Genomic DNA, 20,666 nt, shown 5'->3' with positions numbered 1-20,666 from the left:
TTTCTACTTCCATAGGGTTGTTGGGAAGAACATTTCTTTTGTTTAAAACCTTGCAGAATACTATTTTCATACATCTTGGCTATAGCTTTTTGATGTATTTGGTTGATTATTAATTAATCCAATTTCCTTTTCTCTTAAAAAAAAGGGTGATGGTTTTTCAATTTTTTTATTCTTTTTATATCATTAGTTATTATTATAAAATTAAATTATGTATTTAGTATTATTATTAAATATTAAGTATTGCTATTCAAAAAAATATATATATATTAACTATTACTATTCCCTAAAAAAAATATTAAGTGTTATTATTATGATCGGTAAATATTAGAAATTGTTATTAATTGTTATTATTATTATTAATTATTAATTAATATTATTATTAAATATTAATTCATATTGTGAATTATTAATTATTATTATTATTAAATATTAATTCTTTACATTGTGAATTATTAATTATTATTATTAATAATTATTATTATTATGAATATTAAATATTAATTATTATTAACATTAATAATTAATAATTATTATTATGTTTTTAAACACATTAATTATTATTATACAATATTAATTATTATTATTATTATTAAATATTAATTATTATTTTTGTTATTATTAATTATTGTTTTAAAACAGAGCAGAGTAGATTTGAGCAGAGCAGCTCAAAAGAACAGGGCCTTAGTGATGTTGAGTAGTACAAAATTACAGATTAGTTATTTTTGTTTGTGTCATGTTCAAAAGATTGTTTTTTTTTAATTCATTCCTCAACTGTCAATTCATACAATTTTACCCAATTTATGTCAATCCTCAATTCATACCCAAAATAGTCAATCCTCAATTCCTGGTATTAATTCGGTTAGGGATTTTGCAAACCGTACCGCACCATATTATTATTCAGTCCAAACTAAATTACACCGTTTTAATTTAGTTTTCAAAAATAAAATCCAAACCGCACTGTAATTTTTGAGGCCTAGTGCCTGTTTTTGTCCTTATATAGTAGGGCTGAAAAACAGATTTGGATTATAATTTAGATAAGGGCCTATATTGCGGTTTGGTTTTCGGTTTTTCAAATCGTAAAACCGAAACCAAACTACAAAACACATTTTTTTTTATTTCTCAAACCGCACCGAATCATATTTTTTTTAAAAAATAACCGAACCGTGTTATGAATAATGGTTTAATTTGCGATTTGATTCGGTTTTAAACCGTTTTAGTTTCACTCCTAAAAGAGAGTTTTGTCTAACCGTAATTTTAATTTTCACCAAAAATAAAAGAAATGATGTGGAAATTAAATTAAATCTACTCCTAATAAATAAACAACAAAAAAAAAAAAAAAAAAAAAAAAAAAAAAAAAAAAAAACCTTGCAAAACCCAATCAGCTTCTCTTCCAGTCCCCTCTGTCTATCTCCTCCTCAAAATAAACAACCTCCATTGTTAGTATTGCTCATACCTTCATCAAATCAATAATTTTAAAAAAAAAAAAAAAAGACAATCTTTTTACAAAAATGGAATCACCCACATCATCAAAAAGCTGGAGCATTTATGGAAGAAAAGAAATCAGCGCAAAATACGAAATCAAAGAACGAATCGGCTCCGGCGCATACTCCGACGTTTACCGTGCACTCCGTCGATCGGACGGCTGTACTGTCGCCTTGAAAGAGATCCATGATTATCAGAGCTCTTTTCGTGAAATCGAGGCCCTTCAAACCCTTCAAAACTGCCCCAACGTCGTCGTTTTGCACGAGTATTTTTGGAGGGAAGATGAAGATGCTGTTCTTGTATTGAAGTATTTAAGGACTGATTTAGCTTCGGTTATCAAAGAGGGTAAGAAGAATTCGACGGCTGGGATTTCATCTGGGGAGATTAAGCGATGGATGGTCCAGATTTTACATGGGGTTGATGCTTGTCATCGGAATTCTATTGTTCATCGTGATCTTAAACCGGCTAATTTGTTGATTTCTGATGATGGGGTTCTGAAATTGGCTGACTTTGGTCAGGTAATTTTTTTTATTTTGATTTTAAAATGTTGTTATAGATTGCATTTTGTGGGTATATCTAATTTTTGGAAGAGATTTGATGTGGGTATATCTAATTTTGATTAGTAATGTGTATGAAATTTTAGTGTTTAGATTGAGAAGTTTGTTGAATTGTGGATTTTTATAGTATTTTTGTTGCTATTTATCTGAATTTTGGATGAGTTTTATACATGGGCATTTCTTGTTTTTAGATGTTTCTGTTTGAAATGTGCTGCATTAGATTGCATTGTATGGATGTTTCGAGTTTTGATTGGTGGTATTAGATTATATTGCACTGTGTGGATGTTTCGAGTTTTGATTAGTGATGTGCACTGGTTATTATTATTTAGGTTATTTTCGTATCGATATGGAAAGAAAACTAGGTGGACAACTTGAATTCAAAACTCAGGTACTCGTAATCGGTGAGAGTGAAACTCGGGATTATGATGGAAACTACACTTTATTTAGTGTTTTTATGGTTGTGGATGAGTGATCATACAAATAATCAGTTCTATGTTAGGAATCTGATACCCTAATGTTTGGATGATTTTGGTATACTATTCCAAAAAGAATTTGAACTTTTGAGTTTGCTTTTGGCGCAATTTGGGTTTTTATTGGGTTTGTTCTTGATAGTTATAATATTGATCCTTTGAATTGGGCATATAATGACCTGATATATGGAGGGATTTTGCAATGAAATTGGGTGGTTTTGGAAAGTGAAATTTGTTTGTCAAGTAACATCCTGGTTTTGTACTTAGTATTTGCAAGCATTTCTTATGATCATTATTATATTGTGAGATTTTAAGAATAATTTATAGTTTTCATCATTGATATGAGATGGATATCTGTTATGTGTATGTTTAAATGCCTTCAGATTTTAGATTAGTGGTAAATAGTGCGAATCTGGTGTATACAGATCGTTCTGTTTTGTTCTGACAGTCTAACTTCTGCTCTGATAGATTGAATTTGATCAGCTGAGATTTGGAGAGTTCCCAGCATTGTTGTTTGGATATCTCTTGCTTTTCTTGGTTTGGCCTTCATGGTTGTGCATGAGATGTCATTTGGGTGCTAAGATCTAGTCTTGACTCTTGACTCTTGACTCTTGAAGATCTTTTTTGGATTTTGATGCTTGAATGAGTTGGTATTAGCTTGGCTAGTGAATTGTTAATTGTAGGTCCCTTTTAGCTTTAGGAATTTGAGTGGTTGTTTGGTGACATAGGAGGAGCTTACACCTCTCATTCTCTCAAGATATTGCAATTATAAAGTGAACTAGTCAACCAACTTCTCCAATTTTGTGGAAATTAGGACTTCTCTTGATGTGTTTTTGTTAACCACACATACGCCTGAGGTCTGAGGAAGCTGGATCTCCTGTAAAATTATTGTAAACCGAACGACCACTTTGTTCTCTGGTTATTGTATGATGGATTCTCCGTTGCAAAAATTCCAATATGGAGTATTAAGTCCCCTAAAAAAAGAAATTTGCAGATTACAGAAGGCTGTTATTTTTCATATCATCTTGGATTGTAACATGAAATCTGCCACTCATTGTGTTCCTAACTGTTGTTTTCAGGCAAGAATCCTCCTAGAGCCAGGTTTTGTTGCATCTGCGGAAGACTTGCAATCGCAGCACGATGAGCGAGATGCTACTGCTCAAGGTCACCCATCTACATTCCAACAGCCTGAAGTTATCATGAATGATTTAAGTGAGCAGGCTTGTGCTAATCAAGAGCAAGGTAATCCAAGCAGAGAAGACTTCTTCAGAAACTTAGTTGAGCTGAAGGCTAAAGCTGCTGCTACAGATGACACAGACAAGGATTCAAACACCCTGGATGGAGATAATTCCTGTCTTGCCACTTGCACTATGAGTGAAATAGAAGATGATCTGCTCAAGGGCTCGAATACATATGAACCCGAGGCAGGTGAGGAGGACAATTATGGTCCTCTAACTTCATGTGTTGGGACTCGGTGGTTTAGAGCTCCGGAGTTGCTCTATGGTTCGATAAACTATGGAGTGGAGATTGACCTCTGGTCATTAGGGTGCATTTTTGCAGAGCTTTTCAGCTTAGAGCCCCTCTTTCCTGGAACCTCAGATATAGATCAGCTCTCTAGAATTTTTAACGTCTTGGGCAACTTAATGGAGGAGACCTTTCCTGGTTGTTCAAACCTTCCTGATTATAAAATGATTTCATTCAATAAAATAGAAAAACCCCTTGGGTTAGAAACGTGCTTGCCAAATCGTTCACCTGATGAAATCCTTATAGTTAAGAAGCTTCTGTGCTTTAATCCTGCCAGTAGAGCTACTGCAATGGAGCTGTTACAAGACAAGTACCTCACAGAGGATCCTCTTCCTGTTCCAATTTCCGAACTTCGAGTTCCATTGACTAGATGTTCCCCCGATGAGGATTCCCCTGGCAATTGGAATGATTACAGGGAAACAGGTTCAGACTCAGATTTTGAGGAATTTGGTGGCGTAAATGTGACCAAAACCGATACTGGTTTCTCTGTTCGCTTTGATTGAGAAGAGTTGCAGATTTCAGGACCATGTATTCTTTTAGAGTACATGTCCTTCAATTTTGAATTTATGAGCAGCACCCTACATAATATTCTTGGATGTCATACTGGTCATATTGACGTATTATGTCATCTATTGGCAATTTGGCATTAGTCTTTAGAGTATGTTATTTTCTCTAATGACATGTGATGGCTTGTTTTCGTGATTGTATTCATTGTATTCTTTTTCTGTATACTCTTAACTTATTGTTATTAAGCCGATTAAGGTGATGCAAATGGCAAAAATAATAAGTGAGCCAAGGCCTCTCTAAGTGCACACATTCCCAAACCTTTTTTCTTTACCTTCTTATTTGGGCCAAAGCAACATCTTGCAAGCTGATGTAATGCGAGCAACTCAAGAAACAGGCATAACCAACTAACACAGAATACTGTGCAAGAAATTTTTTTAACCAAATATTGTGGTACTAATCGTACTATACTACTTGGTTTTATACGGATATATGAGCAGTACTTGTGTAATACCACATAGTACTTGTACTAGTATAATACCAAGAAGAGCAGTACTTGTATAATACCACATAGTACTTGTACTTGTATAATACCAAGAAAAATCTACTGCTCATAATATACCTCGTATAATACCAAGTAGTACTTGTACTAGTTGTTTATGCCCTTACCCCCACCCCATTCCCAAAGGTCTTGCGGGATAACCTAGGCCAAGTTTGATCTGTGAGAGATTCCGATCTAATAACCCAATAGAACACCTATTCCTTATCCTAATAGAAAGGGAAAAAAATTGTACAATACTAAAAATGCAGTCCACTATCTAGGCTTGATTATAGCCTATGGCAACTAATTAGTACTCCATATCAACCACTAGTACAAACAAAAAGCTAAACCAATGGTTCAGTTGTTCAATTCAACATATCTAGAATAATTTAACAGCAACAGCATCAAGTCGACTTTATAAGAATCACATAATCAAAGGTATCAAACCGCCCATCTTTCTCTGTCCACCAAAAGAACACATTATTATTGACAAAAATAGAGTAATACAACATGTATTAGCTTATCTACGTAAAATCAAAGTAATATACGTAAAATCAGAGTATTGATTTTGTACATCCATTACTCCATAGCATATACAAGTTCCGGATACAAATCCTGGCTTCTAATCCTAAGCTTAAGATTCTTAAGAAACCAATTGGTTACAAGGAGTAGCTTTTAAACGAGTAGTTTCCTCCCTATTACTCATCAAATCATCCTTCTCATTAAAGTGTCCTGTTTGAATTACATTAGAAGTTTGAATATTAATCTTCGTAGGCCTTCTACATCTGTTACTGCACAGAGAACAACTGCAAAAGACCCGTGTAAATTACAACAACATTAACCTAAACCATAATTATACGAGGAAGACAGATAACCACCTTTATTCATCAGGAAGAAGAGCAATCTCAATTTCTTGCAGTGATCTTCCTTTTGTCTCTATCACATTCTTCTTAACAAAGGCAACAGCAATCAAGCAGATAGTGCTGAACACAGTATAGAGGAGCTGCGGTCCAAAATTTTCAAGTAGTCGCAAGAACAACAAGCCAACTAAGAAGTTAAAGACCTGTAAATATGGCAACGAAGTAATCACTGTTAATTGTTTTGAGCTCTCATTTGATGCAGAACTTCTACATCTGTACTAACTCCACCAAACAGGCAACCCAAGGCAGAGACCATAGATTCGGTAACAACATTAAACCAATGGCTCTACAAGACCTGCCCTGGGCAGGGTGAGGGGCTAATATTTAAAATATAAAAGTCCGTAGTCATTCTTGCTGTACAGGTTTAGGCTATATTTAATGAACCATTTGTCCCATACACAATAACTATCTCCTATTCTGTATTTCATGAAAAATGAAAAACACCGATAGTTATTTATACACACAAAACGCAGATAGTTTGTGGAGGCATTAAATATAAACACAGATGTCATGCATTGTTACCAAGGAAACAAGGAAATATCAGAAACCTACCCAATGGACAGACATGCAGAAAGCTATTGCTTTTGCTCTAATTCGGCTGGGAAATATTTCCGGGAGTAGCAGCCCCGGAACAGGACCGGCACCAACAGCAAATGCTAGAACATATCTGCAAAAGTTTAAGCAAAGTCAGACAAGTCATCTTTTACGGAGTATCAATTTCTGAAATTAGTTTCCAAGTCACATACAGACTACAGTGAACATGTTAGCCCAAAAAGTGACTTTTTCAGCCTATACGTCATTTGTGTATAAACCTCAGCAGCCCTTGCAGGTAAAATGCAAAAGTATGGTGACAATTTAATGCAAACATAACATTTAAACATCTATTTCATAACACCAAACAGATAGGTGATACATTGAATTTCTTTTTTGCAGCAACACTCTTTTTCTCCTACATTGGTATATGATAACAGGGAAGGTAAAGATAAAATAAACAAAGCTGAACACACAGAGTTAACAAATAAAACTTAGGTTAGATTTCATGAAAGAGCAAAATGGATCACTTTTCAAAATTCCAGTATAATGGTACGATAGTTAAATTAACAGGAAATTAAATAGCTTTTGAAAAGTAAAACACTGCATAATGTCAAACTCAGTGATCAACTTTTGAGTATGCCAAAGCCAGGCAAATTAGAGCTAATTGTTAAAAATACTCACAAGAATACACCACCAATGGATAAGTAAAATGTTGCTGCCTTTGGCATGTAAGAACTAGCCCCAGCAACCTGCAGGCCCATCGATACAGCCTGTACACACAGCAAGCATTTTGTGTTACAAAACATGTACTTTTAAGCAGGGTTTGATGAAACAAAGGACAAAGGGATTATAGAGGTTGTGAGGGAAGGGGAGGAGGGAGAACATTGACGGCAAAAATTCTAAACAAAATAAATTAAAAATTACCATGCCCAAGAAACTCCAAAGCAGCAGCAGTTTTCTCCCCACCTTGTCCATTAATGCCATCGCAATAAAGGAGCCTAACGATATTTATCACTGAGAGACCAATAAAAAAAAGATCCAGCATATACAAGAAAACTAGCCAACAATGAATATCACCTGTTAAGTTGGAGATCCCTATGAACACGTTTGTAAGGTTGGATGGCACACCAAGACTCTTAAATACAGTTGAAGAGAAATAAAAAACAGCATTTATACCAGATAGCTGCTGCAAAGCATACAGGGTTGATCCAATAAAAACAACTGCAAAAGGAATAAGTGAATACAAGCATCTCTGGTAAATTATGAAAATTTTGTAAATGAACCACTGAAAGTGCATCTACACCAGTGGTACTGCACATACCTCTTGAATGTCGACCAGTGAGCAATTCCAACAACTTCACTTCCTCAGTGTCTCCTCTATCAGATTTTTCCAGTTCCACCATTGCAGATTGGACAAATGATCCTCCCAAAAGTTTTTCGAATTCAGCCTCAGCCTCTGAGCTTCTTCCTTGCTAAGTCACGTGCAAGAACAGAACAGTTGTGAGCACTAAACCAACAATAGTGAAAATGAAAGAGCAACTGACAACAAGTCTGATACATGGAGCATAAGCACCAGAGAGACTGAAACTTGCCTGAGTTGTCTTGCAAGCAAAAGTTCCAAAAAGGGAGAACACAATTCATCATCAAGATAGTTGTTAAACAAATCACATATGTCTCTAACGGAGAATATATTCTCTAATTCATGGTATACTGATGTCCTAAGGCTCGAGAAAGGTCCTCACCAAATGAACAAAGATAACAAGTACATATACTTGCAAGTTTATCACCTTAGTGCAACAATATACATCCATAATTATTTAGAAATGCAAGGCTTATCAAGCAAGCAGCCAAACATCTTTTTCTAGTACCACAGTGACACTTCGTGTTAACTTCTTGAGGTCAAAATCATCAACTAGCAGACAGATTTGAAATTTAAACCATATTAAAATGGACCAGGGCTAAATAAAATAGAAACGGGGACAAAAGTTGTGCACAATTAACATATTAGAAAAAAAGAAGCTTAAAGAAAACACATGGGGGGTTGAAAAATTAGTCACATAAATACAAAAGTAGATAACATGCCACCATGCCAGTACTAAATATATATATACTCCCTAACTTCCTGTAATAGATTGGAAAAATTAGAAACCTAGTAATGAGGAAGAGGTTTGGAATTGATAAATGGTTGTATTAGCAATGCAATTAAATCATTACTAAGGATAAATACAATTTTAGTACTTTGAGTGGCTGGACACCCCAAGCTACTAGCTAAAGTAAAATACTATTCACTGACAAATTTCTACAGTACTTATCATTCCTCTAAATGATCTCCTCTATAGATATGTTTTCCCCTCTCACCTCTAACTAACTCTCTGCCTTCCTCTCTAAGCTAATCCAATATCAATATCCCTGGTTTTTTTCCCTACTTTTGGTCAATATATAATTTTTTTTTTTTTTTTTTAATTACTCATCTCTAAATAATAGGATGCATTAATTGGAGGGTCTTTATAAAGGAATGATTTGAATTTCCCTTATATATCTCTACCATACATCCATGCCAATGTAGTCTTTCTATAGAATTCAGTTAAGGAAATCGATAAGAATAATATGGAAAACCTTAAAGTTAAACTTAACTAAAGTTAAATAGTAGCCAATTAATTTTTGAAATCATAAAGTAGAAATTTGGCCTAATGAACTATTATTTAGGGGCTAAGGGAGTACTATTAAAGATCTCCCACGCAATTCCTCTAAGCTTTTAATTAAAAGTCATCATTTAGCTCTCAAGTCTTTTCCTTTTCTATCCTATCATTTTCTATTACATTTTTCAAATTACATTCAGACAATACTCTTACAACTTGTCAATAAAGATCATTAGTTTGGGACAGATAGTGATGAGGAAGATTAGCACCACTGAGATTGTAAGACCTTCCACATTCCTAATTGGAGGGGCACAGTATTGTCTTATCTCCCCTCTCCCCTGATGCATGGTACATCTTTTACTAGTTAGTCATTACTAAGTATCAGATTGCTTTCTGTTACCCTATCAAGCAACAGCACCAGGAGCAGTGGACTGGCAACCAAGAGGCATAAAGATCACATAAGCACTTTTGAGTTTTGACAATGACAGTTTATAGCACAGTACTTTTCACTAGGAAATTGCACGCAAAGAAAGAACATCAACAAAGTATCAAGCGGGCTGAGACAGTTTGTTTCAAGGCATATAAAAAAGCAATTTGAGAATCTTGCAGCAACCTAATGATGAGTGCCAGCCAAGCAACTGAAAATTGAAATTGGCAGAACTCAAATGACAAAATGTCCAGATGCTTCATTACTTGAGGATTCAAGTCTTGTGCATCCATGTACAGAGTAAACATAATAGAAAAAGAATAGGAGCAAACCTTGTAAAGCCAAATTGGACTCTCAGCACAGAATATCATACCCAGAGCTAGTGTGGCAGCTGGAATGGTGGAGAGCCAAAAACACATACGCCACCTGAAAATCAAAGGTAAGACATACATATTCTACTAACCACTTTCACAATATCAAGAAAAAGTGAAATGGCGGAGGTGATACTTGTAAAATAAGTTTACCACTCTGTAATGTCTTTTGATGGAATTCCAACAACTAGAGCTGCCATGAGACCAAGACACGTAGCAATTTGAATGAAGCTTCCATAGGTACCTCTTACAAAAGCTGGAGAAATCTAAATTTTTACATAACAAAAAGAAAATTCTTTTGTTAAGGGGGGGTAAAAAAGCATGTGACCAGGATATATACTTTGATCTATACAGATCATAAAGCATACCTCAGCAACATAAAGAGCAGCAATTGAGGAACCCAGACCCATTCCAGTCCCAACTAACAGCCTTCCCAATAGCATACCTTGCAACGTGTTCGACATAGCACTGAAGAAAAATTTGACAGGTCAGTTCAACATGATCTAGTTCTACAAGGATTACAAGTCCGGGACTTTTAACAACAATCAATATGGAGAACAGGCCAAGGAATCAAAAAACTACCTCATAGAAGCACCTATTATCATTGGAAGAGCAGATAGCTGAAAAGCTCTACGACGTCCAAAACCATCAGCAATTGAACCACTAAAAACACATCCAACAAAGGCACCCCCAAGGCATGTACTCACCACAAGACCTTCATGTAAAACAAATAGAGTTCAATAACAGAGTATAATGACTTAAAATAATCCACAACTTTCAATTTCACATGCATCACCTTCTGCCAACGTGTTGCCTTTGAAACCAAGATCCATAGAAATGCTTTCAAGTGGTTCATTAACAACTCTGTCCCAAAAGGAATTTCAATAGTTATCACAAGAGTTTAACTTTTTTTTTCATGTAACATGTAAATAAACGAGGCTAAGTAGACTCAAACAAACCCAATATGGTAGCCAAACAAGAACGAAGTTAATGTCGCCACAAGTACATGAGGCAATGATCGCTTCCACGAAGGATTCCCACTTTCTTGCCAAGTATCATTCTGCAAAAAACCTACAAAGAAAAGCAGCTACTACATCATTTGTTACTCAGATTAGGTCACTTGGAACTATATTAGTTACGATAATTTGTTGCCAAATGCAAACACGACGAGCTATATAGTGAAACACACTAAAGATCAAACAAAAATCTAAACAACCACCACCGATACATAAAGGGAAGCTAAGATATGCATCTTCTAACTTACAATCGTTACAGATATCCTAATTATAATATTCTTGGCTCCACTCCACCTGAATAATACTCTACATAAACTTCATATTAAATAAAATACCTGAATTATTTTCTTCGTCCATTGTTTCCGTATATTCTCTGGAATTCATTCGTTTATAAGTCGGAAAATTCATCCCAACCTCAAAATCAACACTTGCGCATCAATTTTCAGAAAACTTTTGCAGAATTCTGCAGAATCAAACAAAAAAAAACACATCAAAATCATTTTAATTTCTCACACTTTAGATCATTATGCTCCAGAATTTCCACACTTAAAATCAAGTTACTCTGATTTCAGATTTTCTTTTCGCCGACAAAAAAACATTAAAAATCAAACAGAATCAGAATTCTAAATCACACAAAAAATTACACAATAATTATACAAAAACAAAAAAACAAAAATAACAGCAATAATAGCAATCAAAATAAAGAGTAGCAATAATCGAAAGATGAATTTACAGATTAATACCTCGAAATCACTAACAATTAATGTAGATTGATGAAGATGATCAAGAATTTGCTGAATTTTGATTGATTAAGGATGAATTTGGTACGAGAAGTTGGAGAGTAAAGGAGTGGAGAAGGTACGCGAAGTTCCTTGGATGAGCGGGTAATTTCGTAGGGGAAGAGAGAGAAAGTGGAAGAGAAAAGGAGGAAGAAAGAATGAATGCTTTTATTGTATTGATGATGTTTTTGGGAAGTGGGTTAGTTTATGATTTACTCCTACAACAAAGGACTAGATCAAAACAACAAAGCAACCGTATCTTTCTTCTATTTGTTTTGAGGAAAAGAGGTGTCATGGTCCACTAATTTGTCAAAATGTTGAAGACATTATAAGTATTCGATTTTTTTTACTCCGTCTGTTCCTATATGTTTGTTCTGTATTTCTCTTTGATATATCTTTAAAGGGTTAAAAAGAATACTCAACTTATCAATTATTCTTTTGTTGATGTTTTTGCAATCATCCCATTCTTTTGTTGTTCCCCTCCCTCCTCATGAATTCCATCTTTAATCTCATGTGCACAGATTTAATTCACTTCCTACAGTAATAAATATGGAGTAATAAAGTAAACTTTGCTTTATGTAGTGATCAGAATGGGGCAAAAGGAGTATAATTTATTAAGGGTTGTTTGGTTGACAAAATAAAATAGGGGAAGTGAAAATTTGTGGGATTTTCTAATTTGGATAGTTGTTTGGTTGACACAGAAAAACAAAAATGGGGGAAGTTGAAATTCATGAAAATTTCTACTTCCCACAAAATGTAGAAAGTAAATTACATAGGCCCCCCTTGGTCATTCAAAATTCACGAGAATTCCAACTTCTGATTGTCACTACCAAACAGCTTAAAGAAATTCCTAATAATTTCCTATGAAATACAACTTCCTACGATAAATTATTTCCCGTGTCAATTAAATGAGGCCTTAATCTATGCGTTGATAATCGTGTTCAATAAAACAGGTCATATAAAAAAAAAAAAAAAAAAGTTGAAAAGTTGAAAAGTTTTGTTTTTACTATGAGCAAAGGGAGTATTAATCACCATAAAGTACTTTGTTATTATTACAAGAGTGAGTGAGGCAATTTGCTGCTTCAGTTGTTGAGAATACTATCTCATTTCATGTCTTTTTTCATCACTGAATGATTCTCTTACAATAGATAAATAATTAAAATGAGTAAGAAAGAAAAACACAATCAAATAAATATCAAAACATGAGATAATGCCACTTGAAAGTTATGTTGCCTGCATATATAACATATACTTATATAAAAGAGACCTTTCTTCAGGTTAGTGGGGAATATATACTTATATCATCAAGAAGCCTCTATCATTAACTTATTAACAATTTAACATCCACTTAGTAGTACAAATACAATCGAATGTGCTCAATGATAGGCAATCTAATCCACTCACGAGCCATCTCTCAAATTATGAGAATTTCAGGGTAGTTAATTGAAACACAACAAATCTCCTACTCATTAATTTCAATAAGCATGATTGTTAAATCCTTGGACTCTTCAATATTCACAAACATGCAAAAGCTCTATAGTGTCATTCTTTGATCATTGCTTTTTAAAGGTTAACTAGTCTTATGACCCCTGCAATGCACAGATTGTTTATAGGTATACAATATAAATTTTTATTTTATAATATGTTTTTATTGGAAAATGAATAGTTCATAATGGAGAAGAAGGGGTGAAAATTGAATGTAATTGTAGAAGATATTAAGTTGGGGGAAAGTGAACCATCATTCCATCAACATTCATACATGTATTGAATTAAAGCTAGTGTTTTTTTTTTTTTTTTTAATATGAGAAAGGGGATTAAAAAGAAAGGTTAAATGAGGTGACATGTGACATTGGTGAAAAATAAAATTAACATGTGGCATGATGAGGATGATGGTTTGTGTTTTTAAATACTAAATATAGATAGATTAAGCAACAAACATTACAATTCTATTAATTAGAGACAAGAGGCACAACAACCCAACACTTTTGTGTCAATTTAAACCCCGCGATGATATTTTCATTAAATTACACACAAAGATGATGACTAGGGACTACTCAGACTTTCCAATCAATATCACACCCTCATTAAAACTGGGCACAGGGCGTTCAAGGCTTCAAGTTCATGTGTCATGCTAGGTAGATCTCATGTTCAAGCAGGTCATACCTAATAAGAGCAAGAAGAAGTCATAGAAGGGTGGGGTCATGCCGTGTGACTTGTCTTATGTGTCTTATTGTATTGAGACATACATACTAATAGAGTCCTTTAATACGAAATTTTTGTAAATAGGATAAAATCAAGTAGACTAGCACAAAATTTTAAAAAAATGTTATCTTTACACGACCCTTCTTGTGTCCCATTGCCAAAAAATCACGGGTCCAAAAGGATTTATTAGTAGCACAAATAGAGAACATTGCAAAACAAAGAGTCATTGAAGTGGAATTAAACGATAGCATTGAACCCTCATCGGGCCCATCCTCTTGACTACGCCCTTACAAACTAGTCCAGTCTACTAGGGTTTAGCATCTCTCCATCTTCAACAATAATCCATTCGATTTTCTCCTTTTAGAGAGAGAAACAGAGAATAATTAGAGAGAGAAACAATGGGGTCGCGAGATGAGTCGGCGCCACACCAACCTCTGCTTAGTAGCCTTGTCGTTCGCCCGTCCGACAGCGGCGGCGGCGCTGGTAGCGATTACGAGCCCGGCGAAGTTCGCCGTGACGCTCCTCCTTATTCTCGCCCTGATCGTTATTCCGATGATCCTGGTTCGTCTTTTATCTCCTTTTCCAGATCTAATTCTGTTTATTGATTTTTCTGTTTTTATTTTATTTGAATTTGAAATTTATTTTTAGGGTTTCATTGAAATCTGATTAGGGTTTGTTGTATCGAAGTTTGTCGATTTCTGGTTTGATTTGGTGCATTAAGCTTTTTTTTTTTTTTTTGACTAATTTTGCCGAATTTGATATTGTTTAGTTGATTTTTGTGCTCTTTGATTTGTGATGTGATTGTTTTATTCGGGGTGTTTATCCTAAATTATGCTGCTGATTAAGTTTCGATTGCCCCTTTTTTATTATATTGAAATTTGAAATGCCCCCTTTCTTTTATTGACTCTGAATTCATGATTTCCCTACATGTCTAGATTTGTATTTGGTGGGTGTAAATTTATGAGGGGGTGTGTTAATACTGTCAAATAAGTTCAGTTTCTTGAACTTGAAATCAATTTTTGTTTGTATGCTTTCATGCTATTGGGAAAGTATGGGAGGTATTGTATATCAATGTGATTTGCAAGCTTAAATCTTGTTACTTCCGGTGCCTTACCTATTGTGAGAATGTTGATGTTGTCGTATATGAAGTGCCATCATCAAAACTGAATTCCAACTTCTCAATTCTTACAAACATTATTTGGGAGATCTTTTATCCACCTTTTAGTTTTGCATGCCAAATAATTAAGGTCTTAAGGTGCATCTAGGGGCAAAGGGTTGTCAGGGTCAAGGCATGCATCTCTGGAAATGTCACCAAACAATTACATGAATTATATGTGTAGGAGCATTTTTGTGTTCATCTCCTATAATTATACTCCAATTAAATGGTACATTACCTATTTTTTTCTTTATCAATCAGTTGAAAGCTGCTGAGTTATCTGTCCAGCATGACATGTCATATGCTTTATCTCAAAAACGTGGTTTTTCTGCATGCAATATAATGAATGGTGAATGAAATTGTTTATTGCGTGTCACAGCTTCAGTTATCGCCTGGTGCAAGAATGGGGATCTTGAGGAAGGCATATTTTGTGTGAATGCGGGTTTTGAATTGGGTTTTGGGGGTTCTTTTCCTTTTTCTGGTTTTCAGGGGTAATTGTAAATGCGGCATTTTCCTTAAAATAAGTATTTACATGACTTGGAAACCTGATTTGTTTTCGGTGTCATTTGATTACAAGTATAATACCAAGGTTCCATTTTTTGGGAGTTGAGGAACTTTGACACCGGTTTATAGGGGTCTCCTTTGGAGGATTCACCTTGGATGTTTTTATTAATGTGGTACTGGAAAAGCCTCAAGATGGCCTTACTGATTGGAGTAGGTAAAGGTGGAAATTCATATTTGATTAATGGTTGAAGGGTCAGGAGTTTATTTGCAATATCAGGGCCATCAGCTTGATTATGGGGGCTTTGCTGTGGAATCGGCTGGAAATAAGTTAAAATCTTGCCCACAATGATGCATACTTTTCCTGGATTGGAATTTTGCCAAAATTGTGATTAGGATCTTGTTTGTTGCCCAAAATTGGTTTGGAAGTATTTTTTAGATGGTAAGCTTTGATGTAAAATTGATGGTCAGGTTGACATAAATATGGAGTATGTATTGCAATGGTGGTCAATCAGTTTGTCTTACCAATTATGCAGAAAACCTTTCAGTTTATGTCATTTGAATTCTTAAGTGTGGCATATTTTGGCAGTAGGTTTTTGGTATACAATTGCAAATTTGCAAGAGGGAGAATTTGCTGCTTAGCTGGACAACCTTGGCTCTCTCTCTTAGTCCATTGCAGAAGATTAGGTTTTATGCAAATTGTTAGAGAGGAAGTCAGCCTTTCAGGCTTCATATATGTCTCAATCTTGTACATCTGGATAAATGCCAATCTAGGATAGATATCTTGGTCAGGGTTATAAAATCTTTTGTGTCTAGATACTGATGGCATATATATTCTCTTACATGAGGGACATCTATTGTTTGGGATTGAAGATGTTCAGAGGATAATTCTGCAAGTGCTATGGCGAGGTTATCTGTTATTTCCTGTCACATGGCATGTTATGAGAGGGACATCTATTGCTGGGGGGATCATATATGTTTTTTTCCACGTTGGGGGACGGTTGTGCCAACACTCCTCAAAGGTCCGTCAAACAAATTGGTGGACAACGTTAGAGCAAAATATTTGGGAGAAAATACAAAGGCGGTTGGGATCATTTGTATGGCTCACTCACCATTCACCAAGTAGTAGTTTTCAGGTCTAAGATCTCATTTTATGGTCTCAGCCTCAGCCCCCAAGTCACTGAAATATCTTGCTTCCACAGTTTCCAAGTCACTGAAATATCTTGCTTCCACAGTTTCATGGGTTCAAGATGCTTTTCTTGGGCCTTCACTCTTGAACTAGCCTTTCTCCTAATTTTCTGTGGAAGTTGTTTAAAACCAAACCTTGAGGATATTTAGCTTGTGTGCTTTTAGTATTAGTCTCTTTAGTGTTAGCTCTCACTAGCTGGAGACAGCTTATTGGGATTGCGTTCGCTGGTTTACTACTTTGCTGAAAACCCTATTGCCACTTTGCCGTCGGAAAGATGGTTCAAAATTTAGATGTTTGTAGTTTCATATGGATTTTAACATGTATTCTTGCTTCAGAACATTTTGGTGAACTGGATCATTTTAGAATTGGGATTAATACATATCTCTGCTGGTATTTGGTTAAAATTGATGATCTGTTTATGGTTAATAAACACATGCATATATTTCGGGCTGCTTGTTTGAGAAAACAGGGACTGCTATCATGTCCTAGAATCTTGTGATATACTAATACTGGTCGGGAGGCTGTTGGTAATAGTCTCCAACCAAGTTATGTGGGCTGTGAATTGAACCTTCTGATAGTTTATATGGACTATTTAATCTTCTTACCATGATATTAGTAGCAGTTGTTCATTTCAACATCATCAGTGTTGTTTTCTTGTTCTTCTACAAAATACATTCACCAGGGTATAGAGCACGGGCGGTTTCTGGTTCTCCTGTGCGTCGCAGAGAAGTGGAACGTAGATATAGTCCTGCTCCCATTGATCGTTTAGATGGCCCACCTCGGCATCGTGGATTTGGGGGTGGGAGAGAGAACGTGAGGTCTCCTGGTCGTTACCGAGACTTTTCACCCTCTCATTCTCGAGGAAGGGGTGGTCGTCCGTTTGGAAGAGGATTTGATGGTCCTGGTCATGGTCCCGGGGCAGCCAGAGGGGAAGGAATGCACAAGAACAACCCTAATGTTCGGCCAAGAGAAGGGGACTGGTACTGCACGGATCCAGCGTAAGTGTATTGTTGTTTCAAATATCACCCCAGATATCTCCCCCCTTGCCCCTCTCTCTCAATTTCCTTTGTGATCCCTTTCTATCCTTTGCATTCATTGGTTGTACTGTTGCATGTTTTATAAAGTGCTAAAAACTAAAATTATATCCATTTGGATGGTTCTGATCTCACGTGATCTACCTCATTTTACACAAGAATGTTCTGTTTTTGAAACAGCTTTCAGCAACTTGCTTGTTTAAGTTTCATCTATTTATGCCTAAGCTTCTCTTGCTGTCTCAGGTGTGGGAACTTAAACTTTGCCAGGCGAGAGTACTGCAACAACTGTAAAAGGTCTCGTTATGCTCCTGCTGGAAGTCCCCGGAGAGGATATGGTGGCCCACCTCCACCAATGGGGCCGCCACGTCGTTTCCCAGGCCCACCAATAGATCGCTCACCTGGCAGGTTTGGTAATGGCTACAGATCTCCTCCACGTGGCTGGCCAAGAGATGGGCCAAGAGATTTCGGACCTGGTGGGCCGCCTCCTAGACATGAAGGCAGGTTTCCTGACCACCACCTCCGAAGGGATCGGCTTGACTACCCTGATGAAGATTTTAGAGATCGTGGCAAGTTTGACAGGCCACCACCACCAGAATGGGGGCCACGAGACCATGGACGAGATGGCTTTTTGGACAGGAAAGGGTATGAGAGGCGGCCATTATCTCCTCTTGCACCTCTGCTGCCACCACCTCGTGGACGATGGGCTGATCGTGATATGAGAGAGAGGAGTCGCTCTCCCATTAGAGGTGGACCACCACCAAAAGACTTCCGTAGGGACCCTTACATTGAAAGGGGAAGGGATGACAGACGTGGGGTTGGTCGAGACCGGATTGGCAATGTGTATTAGATGTAGATTAGACTTGGCCAGCGTTAGCTGTATTAACTGTTGGATTGTCTCTTCCCAATTATCATAGATTCAGTTTCTACTTTCTGGTTTTGGAGTAGAATTCCTGAAATTATCTTACTGAAATGTGACTATGTTACTGTTATCTCTGTTTTACAGGATCAATGCTGTGTGGTACAGTTGCAACCTCATTTTAATACTCCGCAGTTGAGTTTAGTTGACTCCGCAGTTTACTTTAGTTGAGTTTTGTGCTGTGTGGTATGTTATTCTGTTATCAAATTATTCCAATTCATTAACTAGTCAAATTTGTGGGTTAATAAGTGTTAAGGGATATGTTTTGGGTTTTTAATCATTATGCGAGGGTTTAAATTCAATAAGTTTAATAAGCTCACATTAATAGTTCAACATTCATATGCAAAAACAAACAAAACAATGCAACTTGTGTTCTTTAAGATAACCTGATCATGAACAAAATATATCTATTTGGTATTTATTGGCGTGTAGAGTATCATACGTGACCTTTATCTTCGTCGATATTAGTTGCTTAGGAATTTTTAATGCGACAACCACCAGGAGCGGGAAGAAGAGTTTCGAGGCATGAGGTGAGAAGCTTGAAAGGAGGAGGAGCCTCATTGAATGTAAGCCTTTTAGTTGCTTCATCTCCAAAGTAATACCAAAAACAGCCTTCCTCTTCGAGTTGAGGGTGGTCTAAGTTGAGCAAAAGTTCTCTTGTTTTTCTCCTCCAATAAACAAACGGAAGGGAAGTTAAAGACAGTCGAGGAGTAATACTAAACAGTCTCATCCATCCATGACTTTTCTACTCCGTACTCCTTCATGATCCATACATGAGTGCATTTTTTGGCTAGAATGTTAACCGAGAAACACAAACAACCATCAATGGTACCCGGCAAAGTAGGTCCATCGACTGCAACACAGTAGTATTTACTGTCAGGAGGAGAATAATAAGCGGTCCATCGCTCTTACAATGGATTCAAAAACATGAAGCATTCCCCCCATTTACTGAATGTAGACCAAGGAAATCCTAGACAAACCAAACCATTGTATGTTCCTACCACATGACATAAGTAGACTCGGGTTTGGGGGAAGAGGGATATTGATTGCGGGGGCGTACGAGTTCAAGTCTAAGGAGTAGAGGCATTGATTATTGATGTCTTTGAAGAGAAGCCGGTCAGCGTTGGTTGAGAGAGCTCGCCGGAGGTGAAGATCCACGAATTTTGGGGAGGAGATGTAGTTATAAAATTCTTTGTTTAAGCACTTAAACCTTATAATAGATCTCGTGGGTAATCCTATGGAGTAGTATTTCTATTGGCACTTGGCAGTGATGAATTGCCGTTCTCACTTTTAGCCATTCTTCTCACGACTATCAGCTAAATGAATTATGATTAAAATATTATGAGATGAATTAATCATAATATTAACCAATATTTATAGCATACACAAGATAACCTAAACAATACGAGTATCAAATTACCGTAAATCTATCTTATATCAAGTTGTCCACTAATCAAATCTTTTCATAGAGTTATCTTAACATTAATCATCCTAAATATTTATGGATGCATCATACATCCGGATATATAATAATCTCTCGCTTACAACTTTTTCTTTCCACCATTTATTGAGTCTTCCATTGTTTTAGGGAAATTCTACGGGGCCTCCACTATTCATTACACGTACGTGTTCAAGTCTATGGAATAGACGCATTGATTATTGTCGTCTCTTTGATGAGAAGCCGGTTAACGTTGGTTGAGAGAGCTCGCCAGAGGTGAAGATCCACGAATTTTGGGGTGGACTATTTCATGGAGTAGTATTTCCATTGGCAGTGGCCCATTCTCACGACTATCAGCTAAATGGCTAAAAACAATTATGATTGGGGGAAATACATATTATGAGATGAATTATTCATAATATTGGCCAATCATACACAAGATTTGTTCTATATGCAAGCGATTCGT

The 20,666-nt window shown here is 36.1% G+C and overlaps 3 protein-coding genes across 4 annotated transcripts; 2 read left to right on the top strand and 1 right to left on the bottom strand.

The window, feature by feature from the left end:
- Positions 1-1,326: 1,326 nt before the first annotated feature.
- LOC110707758 (cyclin-dependent kinase F-1-like) lies at positions 1,327-4,845 on the top strand. The gene is made up of 2 exons (XM_021885801.1): positions 1,327-2,000; positions 3,589-4,845. Exons 1-2 carry the CDS (start codon positions 1,509-1,511, stop codon positions 4,534-4,536), a joined length of 1,440 nt encoding a protein of 479 aa, XP_021741493.1. The 5' UTR covers positions 1,327-1,508; the 3' UTR covers positions 4,537-4,845.
- Positions 4,846-5,533: 688 nt separating this feature from the next.
- On the bottom strand, positions 5,534-11,987 carry LOC110707756 (probable plastidic glucose transporter 2). The gene is made up of 15 exons (XM_021885800.1): positions 11,729-11,987; positions 11,321-11,448; positions 10,929-11,040; positions 10,766-10,833; positions 10,552-10,684; positions 10,338-10,437; positions 10,123-10,235; positions 9,931-10,024; positions 7,854-8,004; positions 7,610-7,753; positions 7,457-7,530; positions 7,214-7,302; positions 6,551-6,665; positions 5,957-6,141; positions 5,534-5,884 (listed from the first exon to the last, which is right to left on the bottom strand). Exons 2-14 carry the CDS (start codon positions 11,391-11,393, stop codon positions 5,959-5,961), a joined length of 1,449 nt encoding a protein of 482 aa, XP_021741492.1. The 5' UTR covers positions 11,394-11,448; positions 11,729-11,987; the 3' UTR covers positions 5,534-5,884; positions 5,957-5,958.
- A 2,214-nt stretch (positions 11,988-14,201) lies between these two features.
- On the top strand, positions 14,202-18,906 carry LOC110707755 (pre-mRNA 3' end processing protein WDR33-like). 2 transcript variants are annotated; one of them, XM_021885798.1, is made up of 3 exons: positions 14,202-14,527; positions 17,495-17,810; positions 18,090-18,906. In XM_021885798.1, the coding sequence occupies exons 1-3, from the start codon at positions 14,365-14,367 to the stop codon at positions 18,691-18,693; spliced, it is 1,083 nt and encodes a 360-aa protein (XP_021741490.1). In that variant the 5' UTR covers positions 14,202-14,364; the 3' UTR covers positions 18,694-18,906. The 2 variants fall into 2 exon arrangements, with proteins under 2 accessions (XP_021741490.1, XP_021741491.1); XM_021885799.1 differs by having other exon boundaries at positions 14,398-14,527; positions 15,502-17,810.
- The last annotated feature ends 1,760 nt before the right edge of the window (positions 18,907-20,666 follow it).

Source organism: Chenopodium quinoa, unplaced genomic scaffold (assembly GCF_001683475.1).
Source record: "Chenopodium quinoa cultivar QQ74 unplaced genomic scaffold, ASM168347v1, whole genome shotgun sequence".
Classification (NCBI taxonomy): Eukaryota; Viridiplantae; Streptophyta; class Magnoliopsida; order Caryophyllales; family Amaranthaceae; genus Chenopodium; species Chenopodium quinoa.
Note: the sequence above shows the minus strand (reverse complement) of the source record. Positions and strands in the feature narration are given on the sequence as shown.

What these genes read in the sequence shown, in the direction of transcription:
- LOC110707758 (XM_021885801.1), top strand. Translation starts at nt 1,509, where the DNA reads ATGGAATCACCCACATCATCAAAAAGCTGGAGCATTTATGGAAGAAAA. An exon ending in AATTGGCTGACTTTGGTCAG is followed by an intron (nt 2,001 to 3,588) that starts GTAATTTTTTTT and finishes TGTTGTTTTCAG; the next exon opens with GCAAGAATCCTCCTAGAGCC.
- LOC110707756 (XM_021885800.1), bottom strand. Translation starts at nt 11,393, where the DNA reads ATGAATTTTCCGACTTATAAACGAATGAATTCCAGAGAATATACGGAA. An exon ending in CTGCTCTTTATGTTGCTGAG is followed by an intron (nt 10,236 to 10,337) that starts GTATGCTTTATG and finishes GTAAAAATTTAG; the next exon opens with ATTTCTCCAGCTTTTGTAAG. An exon ending in TTTGGAGTTTCTTGGGCATG is followed by an intron (nt 7,303 to 7,456) that starts GTAATTTTTAAT and finishes CTGTGTGTACAG; the next exon opens with GCTGTATCGATGGGCCTGCA.
- LOC110707755 (XM_021885798.1), top strand. Translation starts at nt 14,365, where the DNA reads ATGGGGTCGCGAGATGAGTCGGCGCCACACCAACCTCTGCTTAGTAGC. An exon ending in TCGTTATTCCGATGATCCTG is followed by an intron (nt 14,528 to 17,494) that starts GTTCGTCTTTTA and finishes TACATTCACCAG; the next exon opens with GGTATAGAGCACGGGCGGTT. An exon ending in TGGTACTGCACGGATCCAGC is followed by an intron (nt 17,811 to 18,089) that starts GTAAGTGTATTG and finishes TTGCTGTCTCAG; the next exon opens with GTGTGGGAACTTAAACTTTG.